This window comes from Balaenoptera physalus (genome assembly GCF_965194825.1).
Source record: "Balaenoptera physalus genome assembly, chromosome: 16".
NCBI classification, from domain to species: domain Eukaryota; kingdom Metazoa; phylum Chordata; class Mammalia; order Artiodactyla; family Balaenopteridae; genus Balaenoptera; species Balaenoptera physalus.
This window is the reverse complement of record NC_138898.1, coordinates 73,496,838-73,519,513: the sequence shown is the minus strand read 5'-3', so window position 1 is coordinate 73,519,513 and position 22,676 is coordinate 73,496,838. Positions and strand designations below refer to the sequence as shown.

The following is a 22,676-nucleotide window of genomic DNA, read 5'->3' as shown; positions in this document are numbered from 1 at the left end:
CCTGGCACCTAATCAGTAAAGGGATGGAGGGAGGGACGGAGGGATGGGCGGGCACAGTTCTGGGGTTTCACAGAAGTTGAGAGACTGGACAGCTCCTCCTGCCACCACCAGGAGGAAGCTGGGGCCTGGTCGGAGGAACTCTGAGCCAGAGATGACATCCTCTCCCAACAGTTTTAGCTACACCGACTCCCCCGGTGCCCGGGGCAGTAAGAGCCCCCGAGGCGAAGCGCAGCCCCCGCTGCTCCGCAGGCAACGGATGGGGACATTCACAGATGCGAACATTCACATATGCTCCCCCAGAGGAGGACCGGGGCGGCACCGTGTCCCTCCACGAGGGCCGCTGTCCCGCCAACGGACGCCGCCTACAGCAGCCCTTCCAACACGCGACCGTTCGCAGCGCGTGACGGAACCCTCCGCCAGGCAAACGAGTCCTCACACCCCGCGTCAGAAAGGACTTCGCGCCGCCTCCTCAGTAGCGCTCCTCAACCTCACAGACTCTCCCCGCCTCCCAGATTCCCCGGCTGACGAAGAACACCCACTCCCCTTTCTCACACTGTTCCACTGTCTCTTGCAAAGTGCCTGCGGTGTGTCCATCCGCCCCGGGGAAGAGTCGTCGCACCGCTTCTCATTCCTAAAGTGTCTCAGCAGCGCGTCGCTGCGCTGCGCGCTCTCGCGAGAGTCCACCGCGCCGCCCTCTCCCCCCAGACCCTCGCCGACGAGGAAGCCTCCGCTGAACCCCGCGGCGCGCGGGCGCGAGTGGCGCATGCGTGGCCGCTGCTCCCAGCGACCCCCGCGCAGTCCGGGAACAGAGCGGACGAGGTCGCGAGCGAGGTTCCTGCAGCCGCCACCCTACGAAGCGTTGTTTGGTCCCCGCGGCTTCTCCCCCCTTAGGGACAGGACCGCTTCGCGGCTTTCCTCAGCGTGTGGAGGTTTCCTGAGGACGGCCCGGGCTACCTTGGGCCAGAAGAGCCGGGCGCTGGCCTCGGATAACGTCGGCCCCCGCCCCAGCCACCCGCAGCGGCCTGGGCTCACTGCAGTGCCCGAGCCTCGAACCCGGGGCCGGGCGGGGTCTGCGCATCCGGCCCCACCCACTCGGGGGCCTCCCCTCCCCCGGACCCTTCCCTGGGTGTCTGACACACCCCCTCCCGGCCCGGCTGTCCGCCCCCGCCCTCCTGTCCGCGGTCCCCTTGATTTTTTCCCGGTCCTCTAGCGTTGCTCTTTCCGACATTGCACTAAAAGATGCACCCTGGAAAACCACAACGCGGGGACACATCTTGTTGGGAGAAGAGGCTGAGTTCTTGGACCTTAGGGTACATGTTCACCTTTTCAAGGGCCTAGTATAGATTTGATTAATCAGCCTGGGGTACCCTGTTCCTGCTGACACTGCCGTTTTCACTTCCCTGCCTTCCCACACTTCCAAAACCATTAGCAGGGAGCTCTCGAAGGTTTGGTTTCTTCGAGTCTCCTTTGAGCTAGACGTGAGGTTGACCCCCGGGTTAGAGCATGGCTGCATCCCTGGACCCTCAGATCGACGCGCCCCTGGAGGTTGAGGGATGCCTAATAATGAAGGTGGAAAAGGAGCCCGAGTGGGCATCGCAGCCCATTCTGGAAGGATCGGACAGCTCTGAGTCCGAGACTTTTCGCAAGTGCTTCAGGCAATTCTGTTACGAGGATGTGACCGGACCCCATGAAGCTTTCAGTAAACTCTGGGAACTTTGCTGCCGGTGGCTGAAGCCAGAAATGCGTTCCAAGGAACAGATCCTGGAGCTGCTGGTGATTGAGCAGTTTCTCACCATTTTACCCGAGAAGATTCAGGCGTGGGCACAGAAGCAGTGTCCGGAAAGTGGAGAGGAGGCGGTGGCCCTGGTAATACATTTGGAGAAAGAGACTGGAAGACTAAGACAGCAGGTGAGAGAGGATTTTCCAAATTTTTGTATTTAGCAAGAAGGGGGTGGAAAGGAAGATGGGCGAGGGATGCATTGCAGGAAATGCAAATTATGGAAGGATAAATGGTAATAATGAAAGACCTTTAAAGGGAATCTACTTAAAAGGGATCAGAATTTCATATTAAATAGAAAAAAAGCTTTGGTTGAACTATTATCTTGCAAATGACACTAAACATTATGCATCTAAGTATTTGTTTTAAATCTTTGCGTAATGTTTCCCCAAAAAATTATATGAGAGAACAATACATTATGCTTCACAGGATTTTACTTTTGTAGCTTGATCCTAAAGAGGACTATTTTGCCCTGCCCCCCACCCAAAAAGAAAAGGAAAGAAAGGACTTCATCAGTTACTCCAGGGCCTCTTGTCATCCTTAAATATTCCAATCCGTGCCTTCTGAAGTGCCCTCAATGTCTTCATCCTTGTCACTCTTCTCCATTTTAATTGCTGATCCTTATTTGTCAGTGGCTTTGCACGCTCTTCTAATTGTTTTTCATCAGCCCTTTCAGTAACCTCATGAAATCCTGCAAGATTTGCACTTTCACCTTGCACAGGATTTGTGTAAAGATCTGACTATTAGCAAGTTGCTGTGTTGGTCAGAAATAGACACTAGATGTCGAGATTACTTTTCTAAGTTTTCAGTTCACTAGTGAATTAATTAGTGTTCTGAGAACTTCCACTTCTCTGTGAACCTAATAGATAAGAGGACTCAGATAATGTCTAGTCTGATAACAGGGAGGCTCTGTATTTCACTCCTAACAGATTTTCCCCCTCTGTATACTAATAAACAGCACTCTCCTATTCCCTTATGCCCAGCCTTCTGGACAATACTATTAACCCGATGCCCTCAGAGGTCCCATTGGGAATGGAGTGAAATTTTCATTCCTTCTCACATCTTCTGTCCTTCTTTGATATCTTTCTTGGGGGAATTTGGCCCTGATCTAGCCCTCTTTAACTCCCTTTTTCCATTATGGCACTGACTTTATTTCCCAGGTTAGCAGTCCTATGCACTCAGAGAAGCAAGCCCCACTTGGAGCAGCATGGGAGGTGGCAGACTTTCAGCCAGAGCAGGTGGAGACCCAACCCAGGGTGATGTCTCTGGAGGGAGCTGAAAGCCTCCACTCAGGACACCAGGAGCAGCTGAACCAAAAGAGAGAGCTTCGGCCCTTACCCAAGAATGGTAAGAACTCAGAGCATGCCCAGTGCAGAGACCATGGCAGATTTGTTTTGTAGCCCTAACACTGTGACTTGTTCAACGTAGGGACCCCTCAATACATATTTGAGAGTAAACTGAATACTGGGGAGAAAGACTTCATTGGCTTCAAGAATTGGGAATATGTGTGACATAAGTAAAAGGGATCTTAAAGATGGAATCTGAGAAAACATAGATTGCCCAGACTGGCCTTAAGGTCTCATAGGGTCATTTAAGAATCTCCACTCTACAATCAACTTGTGGTTTTTAGTCCTGCTGCATGTATAAGTGTGTGTGTTCTTGGCTGACTATAAGCAACTTGGAAAAACTGTTTGGAAGAAGAAATGAGATTTTTTTTCAAAAAGTGACTGACAGTGAGGCATCACAGAAGTGGCATATGAGAGGGATAAACAATAAGACTTCATAGAGAAGAGACAACTGGTGTTCATATCTGCCCTAGACGTTAATGAATCAAGTCAAATACAAGGAAATGAAGACCCTGTCCTTCCCAGTCCACAGTGATCTCTCCATCCTCTGCAGCATGATGTCAGGCTTAAAGAGAGGAGTGGAAAGATCACTGAACCTACAATGAAAAGACATGGGTTTATATCCTTTCTCTGCCCCCTCCCTGTGTTATCTCGGGCAAGTAATATTAATTAATTAATCTCTGTGTATTAATGCATAGAGATTAAGAGATTAGGCTTTAGAGGTAGACAGTATGCATTCAAAACCTAGCTCTGCCATTCTTTATCTGTGTGGTCTTGGTCAAGTTACTAAACTTCTCAAACTTTCCATTCTGTCATCTGTAAAAGGAAAATACTAAGGTTGTTGGCGTAGATTAAAGGAGGCATTGTAAAAGGGTCAGTGCATAATAGTGCTCAATAAATGTTAGTTTCCTTACTCCCATAATGGCATGATTATTTTTAAACTTCAAATCTGTCTGACTTACAGAACCCCTCATCAAGAGGCAAGATTCACCACTTTGGACCCCACCTCCTTATCCCTCCTGAAATTCATATTATGATAGAATGCATTGCAAATATTAATGGTTTCTGGATTTTTCAGTGTTTGTTCATCAGCATCAGAGTTCCCTTGTTCACATGGATTAGATGCTGTCAGTTACTTTACCTGATAAATTCATGGTGTTTCTGGATTTTGCCATCTCAGGTGATAAGGAGTTCCTAAAGTAAGATGGTTTGTTCTGTTGAGGTCCTTACTGGGGGTATGAAGGACAGAAAATTTGAGGGATAGGTATCTCAGAAAGGTGAATTCCTTCTAAAAGAAGAGGTAGGATTTCAGCCATGTGTGCCTAAGGGAATAATGTATTTCCAAGGAGGTGATTCAGTTTGATTCCATAGAAAGTAGTAGATCAAGCTTTTGAGTTCTTGGTCACAGTAATATTTATTCTTAAAGTTTTCCTAGATAGTGAATTCTAGAGTAGAAGTTAGACCACAGACTGCCTTATACTATATAAGCTTATATATCTTCCTTCCACCTTTCTGGGGGTATATTTGCCTGTAGTGTTCAGTACTATGTATCTGTATACGCTAACATTTTTTAGGACAGTATTCACTCATAGGGGATTAATTTGTGCCAGAGATGGCGAACTGGTAACTCACGCGCCAAATCGGATTGTTTTGTTTCACCTACAAGGAGTTTTTGGTTTGGGGGTTTTGTTTGTTTGTTTTTTAGTTCTCAAGATTTAAGACTTGAGATTGTACATAAAAGTCCTGCTTTCTGGCTTCTCTTGAAAAAGTTAGAAGCTCTGGGGCTTCCCTGGTGGCGCAGTGGTTAAGAATCTGCCTGCCAGTGCAGGGGACATGGGTTCCAGCCCTGGCCCAGGAAGATCCCACATGCCGCGGAGCAACTAAGCCCGTGCGCCACAACTACTGAGCCTGCGTTCTAGAGCCTGAGAGCCACAACTACTGAGCCCGTGCGCCACAACTACTGAAGTCTGCATGCCTAGAGCCCGTGCTCCACAAGAGAAGCCACCACAGTGAAGAAGCCCACGCACTGCAAAGAAGAGTAGCCCCCTCTCGCTGCACCTGGCGAAAGCCCACTCACAGCAACGAAGACCCAATGCAGCCAAAGATAAAATAAATAAAATTAAAAATTAAAAAAAAAAAAAGTTAGAAGCTCTGTGCCAGGGCAATAGTCTCACAATGAAGCATCAGCTGGAGCTGAACACTGGGTGTACCCTTTCAGTGGGACATGTGCTCTCCAGTTCCCCACAGTCCTTACCTCTCCCCTTTCATGATGTCCTTTACCTGCCTACTCCCTAAAAGCATTTGTGTTTGTGAGCCCTGCTTTAGGGTACCGTGGTTTGGGGCATTGTTCTGAACTCATTGAGAAAATAACCAATTTATATTTGTCGGTTTTTTATACATGCTCATTTCATAAAAGGAGAAGCAGCATGAATAAAATGGCAGAGCCTACAACACTAATTGTTTCTTTCTCTTCTTACAGCTCGGCCTTCTCCCTGGGTTCCTCCTCCTGCTGATGAATGGAACACCATAGATCAGGAAGTAACAGCCACACGAGTTCCTGCTGGGTCCCAGGTAAATTGTAATTGTTCTCTCTAGCCTAACTTCCTAGGATATTCAGTCACAATGATTTCCTCAAACTTTTATACTCCCTCCAAGAGACTTTTTCCCCCTTGCTCCTTTTCCAGAAGAGACTGCACCCAGCCATCTGAGTAATGGGACTCCTTGCTGGATCATCTCTCTTATGATTCTTTATAGTACCTTCTGCTTCATTTGGCACATAATATACACTTGGTTCTTTGATTTTAATTTTTATTTAGGGCCTTTCTGTGCTTCATCCATGATCATTCATCCTTCAAAAACCCATGTGGTTATCTTGGTAGTCATTACTGTTAGTGTGTTACAGGGACCAGTGAAAGATGTCCACATGGCAAGAGCTTTTTCCTACAAAAAGAGTGTGCGTCAGATTCCTGCTCACAGAGACCTCTACCGGGATATTAGAAAGGAGAGTATTGGGAACATGGTCTCCCTGGGTAAGGATTCTATCCCTTTTCAAATAAAAGATTTGGGGATTTCTAATATATTCACTTATACCGATGATAAAATAGTTATAAATGTTATCACTTTAAGGACCTCCATGGGTTGTCTAGTCATTTCTGTGCTCTAGCATACCATGTTCTCATACCTCACTCATTCCTTTCTTCCAATTTATATTATAGATTTTTATATACTCTTATAATTTAGTGATTAAAACATTGGAGAGATTTATATATGATTGTCATATTATTGAAATATAAACTTATCTACATCCACTAGACTAAAAATTCTGTAAAGTCATAAGGTCTTTTTAGGATTTGTTTTTGTTTAAACCATAGTAACCCCAACACTGTGCACAGAGCCTGACATATGGGTGGTGCCCAGCAAATATTCAGTGAGTGGATGGAAATCTTATAAACAGAAGAAAAAAAGTAATTTCAATACAACAACCTTGATAGCGTGTTGTGAATTTTTTAAATAGCACAAATTTTTACAGGCACACATAACCACTGAAGTGTAATTTTACAAGCAAACTTTTGAAGAGCTATATCATCTGCTTTAACAATAGGGCTAAATATGGTTCATTCATATGTAAGCTACAAGTCAGAGATTACTTATGAATAAAATTATAGGCCTAAAATGTGCACCAATACACACTGTAGATACTATAAACCTTTGTTGTCTAATAGAGTAGCCACTAGCTTCACGTGGCTATTTAAATTTAAATTTATAAAATTAATTAAAATTAAATAAAGTTTAAAATTCAGTTCCTCAGTGGCAGTAGCTACATTTAAGGTATTCAATAGCTGTATTGGACAGCACAGTTACAGAACATCATCATCAAAGAAAGTTCTGTTGGGCAACAATACATACAGACCCTGAAGTACAGAGATTACAAAATAGGCCGTGTCAAACTGAATGAATAAAGATAAACTGACAATTGTTTATAATCAGAAAGTAATTAAAGCAGTTTAAAAAAATGATCAACTTAAGATGACACTGATGACACACCAGTAACAAAGCACTCTTCCCAAAACAGCAGGACCCTTGATTTGATTTGATTTTTATTATTTATTTTTTTTTTAATTTTTTGGTCACACCATGCAGCATGTGGGATCTTAGTTCCCCCAACAGGGATCAAACTTGCGCCCCCTGCGGTGGAAATGCAGAGTCTTAACCACTGGACCGCCAGGGAAGTCCCAGGACCCTTGATTTTAACTTTTACTTAGGGTCTCTGCACTTCATCACTGATCATTCATCCTTCAAAGACCCGTGTGGTTATCTTGGTAGTCATTGCTGTTAGTGTTGTTACAGGAGCCAGTGAAAGATGGCCACATGGCAAGTTGCCTACACAATAGCTGTTTCCTAGTGTTGCCTTGGATCACACAGCATCCAGACCTAGTAAAATGATGAATTAGAGGTTTTAGTAAAATCTGCCATGAGTGGGTTAGAGACCATACTATGGACATTCAGATTTAGCCCAGTGCCTCCATGTATAATAATTACATATGGAAAGGCCCAGGCCCAGAGACACCTGGCTCGGTCTTTTATCATAGATTGTAAACTAAAGGCTTATGAGTCTAGCCTACAAACATATTTGGGCCTTGCACAGAGTTTTAATTTAAAATTAGTTTATAAATCTGGATTTCCAGTATCTCTTAAAAAAATCAAACGTCAGGCACAATGGGCCCACCTTCTCTCACAGCAGCCATTGACCACAGCTGAGTGGAGGAGCTCGTGCTAAAATGCCAGGGCTCTCACTCCAGCCACCTCACTCCTTTACTTCGCCTGCCTGGTCCTTGTAGATGTTTGAACTTTCACTGTCCCTACACTTACTTCTTTCATGTGAAAGTGAAGAGCAAATCTCCATCCCCAGGGTTCTTTCAGCAAGGATTTGATTTGATGCTGCCTCCCTAGGGGAATTCCGTGAAGCTCCTATGTGTGTTTTCTACAGAAGGAAACTAAATGTTATTACATACTTATTAGGCATTGGACACTTTACAGATGATCCTTTATTTAATATTCCCAGCACCTTGTTGAATAGATTATATTATTTCCTAGGAAACTGAGGCTCAGAGAGATTAAGAAACTTCCCCTGGTCAGAAAGTAAAGTAAGTGGTGGAGCTAGGATTCCAATTTAAGACATGTTGATCTCCACCATATTGTAAAGTAAAAAATTCAAGTTACTTTCCTATTCTTACGTCTCTTTCCCATTAACTTCACCAGAATGTCTCCAAAAGTTCTTGACTTCTCATCTCCCATAGCCCCAGTGTGTGTATGTGTGTGTTGAGTGGGGGAGTGAGGGGATGTGGGGAGCAGGTGTAAGCACACTTTATAAGTAACGAATACTGGCTCATAGGAGCACGCTCTGAACCTAACACAATGTTAGATACTGAGAGGGAATTGAAGGTAATGAAATACGTGTTTCTTACCCTTAAAAGTTTTCCTTTAAGAACTAGCTGGGGAAGGAAGTGGTACATATATGAGAAGGGAAACGGTAGTCTAAGTAGATGATTGTGCCAAATAACTCGTGTAAGAAACTAGTGTGCATGATCATGGTTGAGGAAGACTTTAGAGAAGGAACTGAACAAGACCTTTAAAGGATAGGTGTGAACAAGTGTTCCAGGAGAGCATACTACAGCAGGAGATGGGGGCATGCAGTGATGATCTCTCTAGCATGAAATATGTTTCTCTTACTCTAGGAAACACAGTGTCTACAGCTAACAAGATGGCACAGTTGGAGCAAAGAAAGGAGCCATGGACAACAGGTCTACAATCCCCTAATAAGAGGAATGTCCTACGAAGCAACTATATCAAGGAAAAGTCAGTTCATGCTATTCAGACCCCTGCAAGGAATGCAGGGAAAACACGGAGAGAGCAGCAGCAGTGGGGTTTGGAAGATGAAAAAATAGCAGGCGTACATTGGAGTTACGAGGAAACTAAGACTTTTCTTGCAATTCTCAAAGAGTCTCGCTTTTATGAAACACTTCAGGCCTGTCCCCGAAACAGCCAAGTATATGGTGCTGTAGCTGAATGGTTGCGAGAATGTGGCTTCCTCCGAACACCAGAGCAGTGTCGGACCAAGTTCAAAAGTCTACAGAAGAGTTATCGAAAAGTGAGAAATGGCCATGTGCTAGAACCCTGTGCCTTCTTTGAGGACATGGATGCTTTGTTGAACCCTGCAGCTCATACTTCATCCACGGATAAGCCGAAGGAGATTCTGTCTCTCCCCAGACTAAAGAGAATTGGTATCAGTGCTAAAGAACAGATCAATTTGGTGGAGGAGGAAGAAGCCGCAGAAGAATCTGATAGTGATGAAATGGGTGTTGAGTTTATCCAGAAGTCTGAGCTTCGTGGTGCTCCTGTATTATTTCAAAACCTGAGTGGTAAGAATGGTGCTTTTTTTTTTTTCTGGTTTGAAAATGGATGATGTGGTCTTGTGGAAAAAGGAGTAGACCAGAAGTGACCAAACCCAGGGAATTCTGTCACGCACACCTTGCCACTCATCACTGTAATTGGCCATGGAACTGAAAGTACTCCCAGGTGTTTTGTTACCCCTAGTGCAGTCTGAGTAACAGCCATGAAGGGTTCTTTTTTGGGTTAGAGCACAGCATGAATTTTGAGTATTTGGGGTCTGTGGAAGGAAGACAAATGGAGTCCAGGGTTCTAAGGATCTAACATTATCTGAGAATTGTTATAATGCAGTCAATTGTATTAGATTGTAACAGTCAAGGATACATTATTATACTCTCAAGGATAGTCCATAAAGGAATGTGTAACTAACAAACAACAACAAAAAAAAAGAATTAAAAAATAAATTCAAAGAGAAGACAAGAAAGGAAAAGAAGAATCACAAAGTAGATGCATTAAATGGAAAAAAATCAGTAAGATGATTGATAGATGTAAATCCAAATATATCATTAATTACAAATTTAAAAGTCTAAGATTATCAGATATAGTTTTTAAAACTATACTGCTTACAAGAGATACATCTTTTTTTTTTTTAGAGCAGAGAAAGGCTTATTGCAGTGCCAAAGCAAGGAGAATGGGTGGCTCATGCTCAAAAACCCAGAACCATAAGAGATACATCTTAAACGTAACACAGAGATATTGAAATTAAAAGGATAAAAAAAAAGATACTATGCAAAAGAAAGATGGTGTTGAAATTTGGGGCCTGGGACATGCAGAACTAAACCACCAGTTAGTAGCTATGTGACGGCTGACATATCATATAACGACTTTGAGCTTCAATTTTCTGTCTAAAATATGGCTAAGAATATGAGGGTAGTTGTTAGTGTTAAATGAGATAATGTAGATGAAGGCATTCTGCAGATGCTAAAATGCAATAAAACATTGCCTGGTGTCACAGTTATTAGTAATGTTTCTGTACTCCACTTTATGAAAAGATGATAATTTCTTAGGTAGAATGGAAAAATAAACCAGGCTGGGAGATCTGAGACTGTACTCATGACTGTACCTATTCAAAACAAACAGATCTCAGGAAAAAGATGGGAAAATGCATTATACAGGTATTCATCATTCTGGAAATCCATAGACATGAGGGTAGGGTGGTTTCAAATATGGAATCCAATGATATGACTGAAAGAGACCACCCAGTAAGGTAGAGGACAGAAAAGACTTTCCTACTACAGATTATAAAACACCCAAAAAGCATGTTTAACAAACTGTCTTCAGACATATCCTGAAAAGCTTAATTCTGCTATAAAAGCAGGACATCTGCCTGTCTTACGGATGGTTTCATCTCTCAAAGTAGAGGACTCAGTAACATCAAAAACTACTCTGGACATAGTTCTGCTGTTCGAAGAAGACGGGCTAAAGAAATGATAGGGAATTTGGGGGAAAAGTTCCTGCTGGGTGTCCTAGCCCATTATTCCTAACAATTTTTAAAAGACAGACAGCTAAATCCTTAATAACCATAGCAATGGCAGATTTGGGGGGCTGCATTTTTATTCTACCAAGTAAACTTTGAGATCAGTTCATCAATTTTAATTTTAAAATCCTATTGGGATTTTGACTTTATAGATTCATTTGACAATTGATATCTGTACAACTTGAATCTTCCTATCCAGAAACATAGTGTCTCTCCATTCTTTCTAGTTCTTGTATGTCTTTCAATATAATATTATAGTTATTTTATATAGACCTTCTCATTTCTTGCAAAGGTTATTCCCAGGCATATAATAGTTCCAGGGAATGAGATTTGTTTTCTTGTACTTCTTATATTTTGTAATGTATAGAGGCTTCAGACACCTTGTATCTTTGAACTTTATCCTTGAATGGCAGGTGTGCACTGGGGCTACGAGGAAACCAAGACTTTCCTTGACATCCTCCGTGAGACTCGGTTTTATGAAGCACTGCAAGCCTGTCATCGGAAGAGCAAGTTGTACGGGGCCGTGGCTGAACAGCTGCGAGAGTGCGGCTTCCTCCGGACACCGGAACAGTGCCGGACCAAGTTCAAAAGCCTTCAGAAGAGTTACCGCAAAGTGAAAAATGGTCATGTGCTAGAGTCCTGTGCATTCTACAAGGAGATGGATGCCCTGATTAACTCTCAGGCATCTGCCTCTCCCACCAGCACCCCAGAGGAAGCCCCGTCACCCTCAATTCAAGAAAGAGAGGACATTGAGATTGAACCCCAGGAACCTACGGGCTGGGAACCTGAGGAGGACTCACAGGAGGCAATAGTTGAAGATTCCAGCAGTGAGAGACTGAGCGAGGAGGAAATTGTACAGGAGCCAGAATTCCAGGGACCTCCAGGTTTACTGCAAAGCCCGAGTGGTAAGGATCATGAGGGGCTGTGGTCTAAAGAAGGAGGAAGTGGGATTTACTGACAGATCAGAAGAGCTGGCACATCGCTCATGAATGTCTGTTCATTAAGCAGATATTCGTGTGTCCTGTGGCATTTGAGGAAAAGGGGGAGGTATCGATGAATAAAACAGAGGCCCTGTTCTTATGGTGCTTCTGTTCAAGGGAGGAACTTGGACTCTCATGATTTGGTTTTGGGGATCTCAGCCTCGGTTTTTGTGTGTATGGGGCAGATAATGTTTAATATCTCCTAGAAATATTGTGGGGAAGAAGAACTTGGAATTATACGTGAGAAAAACTCAGATCAGGGAGGTGTGTCAGTAAGCTCAAAACGGAAATGTCTCAGTTATGTGTGATGTGCATGAGAAAAAGGATAGGCAGAGACAAAAAGACTTTATTCTGGTACTGAGCTCCACCTGCGGGTTTCCTGCTGACCGCTGGATGCCCTCACAGGCACCTCACCAGCAGCCCAGGCTTAAAATTTTCAAAATTAAAATTAGCCTCTTCCTTCCCACACTATGGCTCTTCCCTGTGTCTCCCACAGGTCATCCAGACTTAAAAGATAGAGATTTTTTTGATGCCTTCTGTCTCATTGTTTACATCCAGGCAGATGATATGTTTTTTCAGCTGTTGTAGAACTTCCATCTGCCCCCCTCTTTAGTTACCATAACCATTACCCTAGTTTAGCGTTTCTCTGTCTCTTGCCTAAACTATTGTAAAAGTCTCCAAACCAGTTTTCTCCATTAGACTTGTATTAAGGTTTCACAACCATCCTTAATCTGAGTTTGTCTTTCTAACCTTACCTGTTATTATTTCCCTTCCTGTACTCTATGCTTATTCAAAACAAACATTAGAAAAGGAAGTTCACACATATGCTCTCTGGTAGTATTTATACAGGAATTTGTATTTGTATGGGAATGAAAGCTGAAATTATTAACTCTGTAACTGGAACTGTTAAAGTTGATAACTTTGGAAACAAAGTCCTTCTCTTATGAATCTTGTTTTTTAAGGTGAGCTCCAGACCTGTCATCAAATTATCAGGCTCTGTCTGAGGCAACTACTAGGCTGTAACTTCCTCCAAATCCCGGAACAATATTTGACTCAATCAGAGTGCTTCAGAATATGACATTGTTAGGGCTTTTGACCTAAGTCAGTGGATTCATTGATGGCTGTCCTCCTCTTCCAACCCAGGGCACAGCCACCCCACTTGGGACTGAGGGATGTTGGCAGTTTCAGCTCAATATGTGGAAGGAAAGTAACATTGAAATTAGCAAGTAGAAACAAGACAGTACAACAAAATGCATAAGAAGAAGGGTTTGAGAATCAAGCAAACCTGGATTGGGCCTAAGTTACACAGTTTGTGAACTATTTATGGATCAAATAATACGATGTCTGAATTTACTTCAAAATAATCCGGGTAGCGGGAGCAGAGAGTGTGTGGGAATAGAGGTGAAACAAGACTAGCCAGGAGTAGATCATTGGGTAAGTGGTTCATGGAAGTTCAGTTTATGTACTGTTCTCTACTTTTCTGTGTTTAAATTTTCCATAATAAAAAGTTAATACAAAAACCACACAGTTAATAAGTGACCAGGATGGAATCATACCAGAGCTGTCTGATTCCAAAGCCTGTGTCTTCACCACATCATGCTCTCTGTTCAGAAAACTTCTCGGGAAAGCTGGGATCCAAGATGTACTGTGGGATGTAGATGAAAGAGTGAGGAGAAGATAATTCCGGTTTGTCGAGCAGTGAGAATTAAGATTTGAGTTAGTGTGGTCTGTGTGTGAGACTGCCAGAAAAACAAAGTGACAGCAACATTTGAGAAGAAAGAAATACTCTTGGATAGAATATGACTATAGGTTGATGAGCTTAGAAGTCCACTGAGGAATTTGGACTTGATCATTAGAATCTAAACACTAATGAAGTGTAGTGTACTTTGATATAGATGAGAAATTTTGAAAGCAGGATGAATTGTACTGGAATTTCAGGGAGATAAACTAAGTTGCTCCCATGTTAATCAGGATACAGATTAGGGATAATGGCTTGGATTATAATTCAATTCTGAAAACATTTCCAAAGGCCTACTTTGTGCTGGGTATTATTGGCTATTCGTGGAACTGAAAGAAAATAAGGCCCAGTGAATCAGGAAAGAGTCCCCCACACCTGAGGCCAGTGAAGCACACAGGGATCCTAACAGACAAGGCCTGTAGGCCATGTTGTTTATGTTGATACATGACTGGTCTGAAATTTTTATTGTCTTTTTTTTCAGATTTTGAAATTGGAAGTCGTATCAAGGAGGATGCAACACAGGTAATATATAAGGACATGGAGCAGCATAGGGCATTAATAGAAAAGTCTAAAAGGGTTGTTTCTCAGAATGCTGATCCAGGTAAATATTGTAAAAGGGAATGCATCTCAGGAAGACAATGGGAAAACCTTCAAGGAGTCAGACAGGGAAAACTGATGTCTCAGCCTAGAGATTTAGGGAAAGCTGTTGTGCATCAGAGGCCTTTCATGGGGAAAAGGCCCTACCGACTTCTCAAATACGGAGAAAGCTTTGGAAGGAGTGCTCGCCTCATGTGCCGGATGACCCACCAGAAGGAAAATCCTTACAAGTGTAGTGTCTGTGGGAAATGCTTTGGTAGAAGCAGGAGTCTAATCAGACACCAAAGAATCCACACAGGAGAAAAACCTTTTAAATGTCTTGACTGCGGGAAAAGCTTTAACGACTCCTCAAACTTCGGTGCCCACCAGAGAATCCACACAGGAGAGAAGCCCTACAGATGTGGAGAGTGTGGGAAATGCTTCAGTCAGAGCTCGAGTCTCATTATACATCAGAGAACCCACACTGGAGAGAAGCCCTACCAGTGTGGAGAGTGTGGGAAAAGCTTTACCAACAGTTCTCATTTCAGTGCCCACAGGAGAGTCCACACTGGTGAGAATCCCTACAAATGTGTGGATTGTGAGAAGAGTTTCAATAACTGTACGAGATTTCGAGAACATCGGCGAGTACACACTGGAGAGAAGCCCTACGGGTGCGTCCAGTGTGGCAAACGTTTCAGTAAGAGTTCTGTTCTCACTAAACATCGGGAGGTTCATGTGAGAGAAAAGCTTCTGCCATACCCTCCAGCGCTCTATGCCCCAGAGAACCCACACAAGGGAAAGACTGATGAATTCAGGCAAACTGTTTGATGACGATCTCTTCTCTTCCTAAATGTCCCCTTAGCCATTTTACCCTAATCTCACTCTTGGAAGCAATCTTTCTTTTCTTAGCTATAAAGTGTAATTCCCAAGATAAGGCTGAGAATATAAAGACTTGGATCCTGTCCTCACCTCTGCCTCTAACTTGATCAGTCTGTTCCTCTCCTTCTATGTGTCTCAACTTTTCTTTTAATAAAGTGAAGAAGATACAGTGTCTGAGTGCAGAATGGAATTCTCTTCAGTATGTCAAGGCCACTGCCATGGGATCGCTAAACCCAGCAACATCCAAGATCCTTCAGTGTATGGGAGAGTTGTTATCAAGGAGATAAAAAATGCTCAAAGTTTTTTTCATTCTCTACCACATGCGATCCCGGATGCAACTTGATCACAGAGTTTCCTGTTTGGGTAGAACTTTCAGGAGCCTGATGAGAACTACGTCAGATCCATCTTGGTTTTGAAGATATTCACAAAAGGAGAGTGAAGATTTTATAGTTTCCGCCAGAAGTTCAGTTGCAGTGTACCTTTTTTTGTGTCAAGAAGTTGATCTAAATAGCTAAGGTAGAATCCCTGTATTGTCACTGAAATAATGCCTTGCCCTCCGTAGAGATGAGAAGCAACTGATCACCCATCGTCCTTTGTAGACTAACCTTTTCTGTACCTGAAGACTGAAAGCCTCTTGGCTGCTGTTTCTCCAGCCTATAAGTAATCCAGTCCCTGTTACCATTTCTCCTAAGTCCTACACTTACCTCTTAATTGTTCTGGGTGCCCTTGTCTGACTCTTCTGAGCTACCATGCCCTCCTCAGATTGAATAGCGTGCATGCTCATGGTATGTCTCATTAAAGTAGAATTTCAGACACATTCTAGTTCTGAATGTGTGACTTCTCTGGTTTTTATCTAGAATATGACTGATATGTTGGCATATTTTATGCCTCCCAACCCCACACTTCAGTATAATATTGTATAATCTTAGATAGTTTTCTAAAACTCTAAGGAGATAGGGAAAGAAGTGAGGTAGAGACCTGAAACATTCAATATTTATAAGATCAGTTGGACTCCTTAGACCTGCTTTAGATCAGATCGCCACCTTGGTCCAGACCAGCACTCCAGAGCTGCTTGTTAAGTTTACCATTCTCTTTTCTGAGGCTCCTAGTCCCTGTTCACGTGGTCGTCAACCTCTCTGTAGAACGCTGAGTAATTTATGCAGCTCTATACCTCACTGAGTGAAGGTGGAAATACTTACTGAAACTTCCAGTCCGGAACACTTTTCGCTTTCCACATTTACCAGTTGGTCTGAAAGATGTCTTTGACAACCCCCAGCACTGGCCCGATAAATATTGAAGGAAGTGTTCAGATGGGGAGATAGTTCACTTATGGACGTTGCAAACCAGGGATTTGGTCATCCAAAGCTGTTAACTCCAGGATGAGGCCAGTGGCATTTATACCCTTAAGATGAAGGTAACCTCGGGGGGCTTTGCTTTGGGGAGGGAGAAGTCATAAGTTTAGTGGAAAGATAACCAACCAGAGTCAGGGCTGTAGATCATTTTTTTGATCTTATCTCTCCTTTGTCAGATGCTCTCTTATTTGAAGACATGTGAGTATGTTTGAATCTTTTGAAACTTGTTCAACAAAGTACCAAGGAGGGTAGGCAGTGTAGAAAGAAATCCAACTTACGGTGCCAGAATCGGGTGTGGCCTGTTGGAAGGCAGGTGACTCAGGTAAACATTGATAAATGTTTCGTACATTTGTTAGGAATGTTAGGATTGTTCACATCTCTGTAGGTTGATTTCCTCTGTGCTGTCTGAATTATAGACTTCTAATGGTAAGTGCAGTTTCATGTTGGTAGTGTGCCTAGCACAGTGAGGTGTGTGTGGTGCCAGTGGGCGTGTGCTTGTATTGTGTCGATGTTCTGGAATTCTAACTCTAAAGACGATGCACATTAATAGAAATCACCACTTAGTAATAGGTACGCAGGATTGATCATTATATCGAAGCATGATTCAGGAAAGTAGATGATTTACTCAAATATTTATTAAGCACTGTTATGTGTAAGGCTATGTTCTAGGCACAGTGAGGGATATGAAATGAAAAAAGGCATGGTGTCTGTGCTCAAGGAACTTGCAATATGATGGAAGAAGTATTACAGCAAAAGGTAATGTCAATTATGTTCATGTCAATTACGGAACATAATTAGTTTCTTAATGAAAAAATCACCTTCACTTGCAAAAAGAGTTTTTCTAATTGCCTAAAATCATATTCTCTACCTCTGTCGCTTCAGTTTCCCCAGTGGCAGGAAAGGCTCAAGAACCATTCCTTCTCCAGTGGAATAAACTGATTCTGTCTGTCATATGTCTGGGATCAAGCTAAGGGGAAATTTGGGTTCCCTTACCTTTTCCCAGTTGTAAGTGGACTATTTGAACTTGTATTAAATTAGCTTACTGGACTTTGCTTCTGAAGAAATAGAAAGTTCTACCCACCATCTTAGACCAAGGCAGTTTGTGTTTTATCTTTTTTAAGGTGGAGCATGAAAGTCAAAATGAACAGTCATACTCTGATTACTGTGTCTCATTTCACATAAATTGCCTTTATGAAGATCCGTAGGAGAAGGTTTCTTCCTAGGTCTCAGTACCAGAGAAAGCTCTGATCCCTAAAGCAAAAAAAAAAAAAAAAAATCTACCTTACAAACACTGATTTTTTTTTTTTTTTTTTTTTTTTACAACTTACTGCTTTTCTTTCTTCTGGCTGCTGGAACAAAGAAACTTACAAAAACAGAACTTACAACTCACCTCAACCAACTACTTAAACCTATATTTATCTAATACTGTATTTTTTCTTTAAAAATTACCCCAAATCCTATTTTTTTAAAGTGGTGCAAACAAGTAGGCATTTTATTCTCTGACCTCTTACCCAAGGCACTTTGGAACCTGGTTGTATCCCTTCGTAGGCTTATTTTGTTACTTCCACAAATGCCGTGATTCTTACAGGCATTTTTATCATACACATACAACCTAGCCTATTCATCTGGAAGGAAACCTTAGTTTTTTAGAGGAAAACTTCACAATATGCTTAAACAGTTCAGGGCAGCCTGCACGTAGAATGAGCCTTAGACCAGAAGCCAAAAGACAAGTTTCATTCTTGTCACTACCACTTTGAGTGTTGCTGGACAAATCAGCGTCTCTCTGGGCCTGATATCCTTATCTGAAGAGAAGTTGAGCATGATTGCCAAGACCGCTCCGGCTCTGATGTTTTGTGAGGCTATGGGGCATCATGTAGAGAGGAAGAGATTATAAGACCAGGCCACTGCCCTGGCTCGCCACCACAGGCAGCATTTCGGACCACACTGAGTCCACCCCATACTTTAGCAAGAGGATGCTGTGAGCAGTCCGGGAGCTTGCTCGGTGAGGAGAAAGGACAAATCGCTCATGTTCAACCGCAGGCAGCCCCTGAGTCACCTCGATAGGCAGCGGCAGGTAGCTGCAGTGGAGAAAGCCTATTTTGTGAGCTCTGGTGCCCAGTGACAGACACGATTCAACTCTGAGGGAGCTGGGGAAGCCCGCAATGCAAGGAGCGTCTGAGTGACTTGTGTAGTGATAAGCCTTTACCTCTGAATGCATTCAAGTATAAATGTCTACTCATTGTTTTGTATTAATGTTCACTTAGATGTCTTCTTGAAAAGTTGTATGTGAAATAAATGTCTAAAATAAATGACTCCCATTGGTTTTTGCCATAATTTGAAGGCTGTCTTCTATTAAGGAAAAAGAGAACTTATCCAAGGGATAATAAAAGCTGATCCTCATAGCTCAAGAGAATTTCAGTTTCTTTCCAGCCCACTGTTCTCCCCGCAGCTAGCAGGGATCTCTTGGGAGTCCACAGCTCTTCCTGTGCTGCAGTCCTCTGATAGTTGTCACTGCCATTGTCCCAGAAAATGTTCGGCTCTAATTCTAGAGTGGAGTTAGTCTTGGAGGCACGCGCTGCGTGTGTTCTTGGAGGGGCACTCAGCCACAGCCTCTGCTGCTGGAACAAGTCTTGACATGATTTCCCCAGGTACGGTGGTGCCTTTGGTTTACTATTTGATTTAAAGAGTCCCAGTGGCTTCCACCTAGCCCTTCTTCCCATAACAACTCCAACTCCATGGGTCATAGAGTCAGTGTAGAGATTTTGTCACTTGCCGAGGATGTATTTCCAACTATACTCTTAGAAACTGTAAGAAGAACCATAGGATGGATTTAGAGCCAGTTCACCTAGACCTGAGGTAGATTCCAGACAAAGTGTATCTCTCACCTGGACTTTATAAGCAGCCAACTGCAATAGCGCCCAAGGTTCTCAAGAATTACAACTGCTCAGGGTCAGTATCTGAGAGTCCCTCTACATCTTCCATATTTTCCTTGAGTAAATGGCCACAACCTTTTTAGAGGAAACAAAGACAAAGGCTCAGAATAGGGACTTCCCTGGTGGTCCAGTGGTTAAGAATCCATCTTGCAATGCAGGGGATGCCGGTTCAATCCCTGGTCAGGGAACCAAGATCCCACATGCCACAGGGCTACTGAGCCCACGTGCCACAACTAGAGAGAAGCCCACGCACCGCAATGAAAGATCTTGTGTGCCACAACTAAGACTGAATGCAGCCAAAAACTAAATAAATAAATATTAAAAAGAAAAAAAAAGGCTCAGAATATTCATGTGCGTTGTTACATCAGAATCCTTCCACAAGATTACCTGATCTTCCATTCCTTTATAGAGATTTAAGTCTGTGAACTGACCCACGTCTGGGAGTTAGATGAGAGACTTTAAATCTCTAAGGGGAAAAAAATCTCTAAGGCTACAAATTTTCAATTCCTATAAACCAGTTAAGGCAATTAGATTTTAAGGGAGGAGAATGAATGCTTTGTGTTTCAAACACCAAAAGGAACAAAGCTAGTCACAACCTCCAGACTCCATGGTGGGTCCAGGGGCTCACCATGGAGGGGAAGCAATGGTTTTGGGTCCCAAGACAGGCGAATGCCTGAACCCACTTTGAGGTGGTAGGGCTCTGGAGGAAAATGGCAGTGTGGGGATAGAGGGGATGGGGGGCAAGACCCAAAAGGCCTGGCCTTAAGAGTTGCTTGGATACATGAGCATGGAGCCCGTGGAGCACACAGGTGTGCTTGGTGTGGAAGTTGTGGAATTGTCAGTAAACAACCCCTCTTTCTAGAAACCACCCTGGCCGAGACAAGTGTGACTGACTCAGCTATAAAATGGTAGCTGCAGCGGGCACGAAGTAAAAAGCTAGAGCAGGAAGACCATGGGCAGATGAATGGATAAAGGAGATGTGGTATATTTATACAATGGAATATTACTCAGCCATAAAAATGAATGAAATAATGCCGTTTGCAGCACATGGATGGACCTAGAGATTATCATACGAAGTGAAGTAAGTTAGACAAAGACAAATATATCACTTATATGTGGAATCTTAAAAAAATGATACAAATGAACTTATTTACAAAACAAGAAATAGACTCACAGACACAGAAAACAAATTTATGGTTACCAAAGGGGAAAGGGTGTGGGGAGGGATAAATTAGGAGGTTGGGATTAACAGATGTACACTAGTATAGATAAAATAGATAAACAACAAGGACCTACTGTATAGCTCAGAGAACTGTATTCAATATCTTTTAATAACCTAAAGCGGAAAAGAATCTGAAAAAGTATATATATATAAAACTGAATCACTTTGCTGTACACCTGAAACTAACACAACACTGTAAATCAACTATACTTCAATAAAAAAATTTTTTAATATTAAAAGTAAAATAAAGCGATTTCCCTGGTGGTCCAGTGGTTAAGATTCCATGCTCCCAATGCAGGGGGCCTGGGTTCGATCCCTGGTCAGGGAACTAGATCCCCATGCCGCAACTAAGACCTGGCACAGCCAAATAAATAAATAAATAAATATTTTAAAAATAAAAATAAAATTAAAAGTTAGGACATGAAGGTAGAATATTGGCATACTTCCCCTTTGGATTGCTTAAACTCTCAGAGTTCTTGGACAGTCTGGTGAGGGAAGATGCGAGAACATAATACTAGGCTTCTCAACAACACAGAATGTGAGGACTCAAGCCAATTCTCGCAAAAGGAAATGAATCAGTACTTGTGCTCCAAGGGTCTAAAGCAGCACATGCCTGCTGCAGTAGAAAAAAACACTAGAGAGTGTGTCCAAAATCCTGGACTCTAATTGAGATCTGCCACTAGATCACTGTGTGATTATAGTCAAATTATTTAGCTCGCCTCTCTGGGTTTTGGGATTGGACAGCATGAGTGCTTCCCAACATTTTCCCCTCAAGAGGCCCAAAGATCCTTATATGAAGATAGTTGATTGAGAAAACACATGCGTGCAAAGTCCGTTTAGAATCTTCTTGCCAGGGCTCCACCCCCTTGCCATGATTCTGATACCTGCACATTTCAAAACCTTTGATTAGAGGGACTTCCCTGGCGGTCCAGTGGTTAACACTCCGTGCTTCCACTGCAGGGGGCACGGGTTTGAACCAAGATCTTGCGTGCCACACAGTGCAGGGAAAAAAAAAAATTTGATTAGACAATAATAAATATAAGAGCTATCACATTGTCCACTTACTAGGTATGAGGCATTGTGCAAATGCTTTACAAACACTTATCCTCACAAACATTGAGGCAGGTTTCCCATTTTAAGGAAACTGAGGCTGAGAGAAGTTAAATAACTTCTTCAAACTTATACAGCAAAAAAGCCAATGTTCTGAGATTTAAACTTGGATCTTTCTCAGAATCCAAACTCGTAGCAACTGCATTTTACTACTGTCATAGAGTTTCCAGCTCTAACATCCTAAAATTCTGTGACCTCATTGTTCCTGAGAAGACAGGAGGTGGGGTGGAGGTAAACTTAGGTGATCTGGGTCAATTCTGGATTCTACTCTGTAGGGTCAGAATGAATTTCAGAGTCATTAGGATCAGCCTATGCCATTCTTTCAGTCAACAAGTACTCAGTCCCTTCTATACAGCAGTGAGCCAAATAATGTGGAATCACAAAGAGGAATTAACATCGATCTTCCTCTTGAGAGCTTGTGGTCTAGAAATTGACATGAAGAGCAGGAATTGAAATCCAACTGCAAGTTAGGGGTGAGAAGAGTCATCATACATGTCCTTCTGTCCCCCTCTTCATGGGGGACTAAGGGGCAAGTAGTCAGGCGACATACTGTCCCTTATTCACCAATAGTAACCTGTGATGACAAAGATCATGAACCCTGCAGTCAAACGTACCTTATCTTAAATTTTGGCTCCACCAATGTACTATGTGACTCTGGGTAATGTCATCTCTTGGGATCTCCATTTGCTCCTTTGGAAAATGGTAAGAGTAAGAGTGGCTACCTGTATTCATTTCCTGAGGCTGCCCCTAGAAATGACCACAACCTCGGTGACTTAAAAAAACAGGTATTTATTCTCTCACCATTCTGGGGGCCAAAAGTCTGAAATCAGGGCGTCAGC

At 42.8% G+C, this 22,676-nt stretch overlaps 1 protein-coding gene and 1 long non-coding RNA gene across 2 annotated transcripts in view; both read left to right on the top strand.

Moving 5' to 3' along the window:
* Window positions 1-22,676, top strand: part of LOC309645687 — a 702,435-nt gene that overhangs the window by 115,520 nt on the left and 564,239 nt on the right. The gene's annotated exons all lie outside the window — the stretch shown is intronic.
* ZKSCAN2 (zinc finger with KRAB and SCAN domains 2) lies at window positions 745-20,953 on the top strand. Its single transcript, XM_082430976.1, has 7 exons — window positions 745-1,908; window positions 2,938-3,124; window positions 5,603-5,694; window positions 6,026-6,152; window positions 8,859-9,542; window positions 11,461-11,952; window positions 14,247-20,953. The coding sequence occupies exons 1-7, from the start codon at window positions 1,504-1,506 to the stop codon at window positions 15,167-15,169; spliced, it is 2,910 nt and encodes a 969-aa protein (XP_082287102.1). The 5' UTR covers window positions 745-1,503; the 3' UTR covers window positions 15,170-20,953.

Coding starts and splice junctions, on each gene's coding strand:
- ZKSCAN2 (XM_082430976.1), top strand. CDS start 1,504: ATGGCTGCATCCCTGGACCCTCAGATCGACGCGCCCCTGGAGGTTGAG. Junction 3,125..5,602: donor TCGGCCCTTACCCAAGAATG/GTAAGAACTCAG, acceptor CTCTTCTTACAG/CTCGGCCTTCTCCCTGGGTT. Junction 9,543..11,460: donor ATTATTTCAAAACCTGAGTG/GTAAGAATGGTG, acceptor CTTGAATGGCAG/GTGTGCACTGGGGCTACGAG.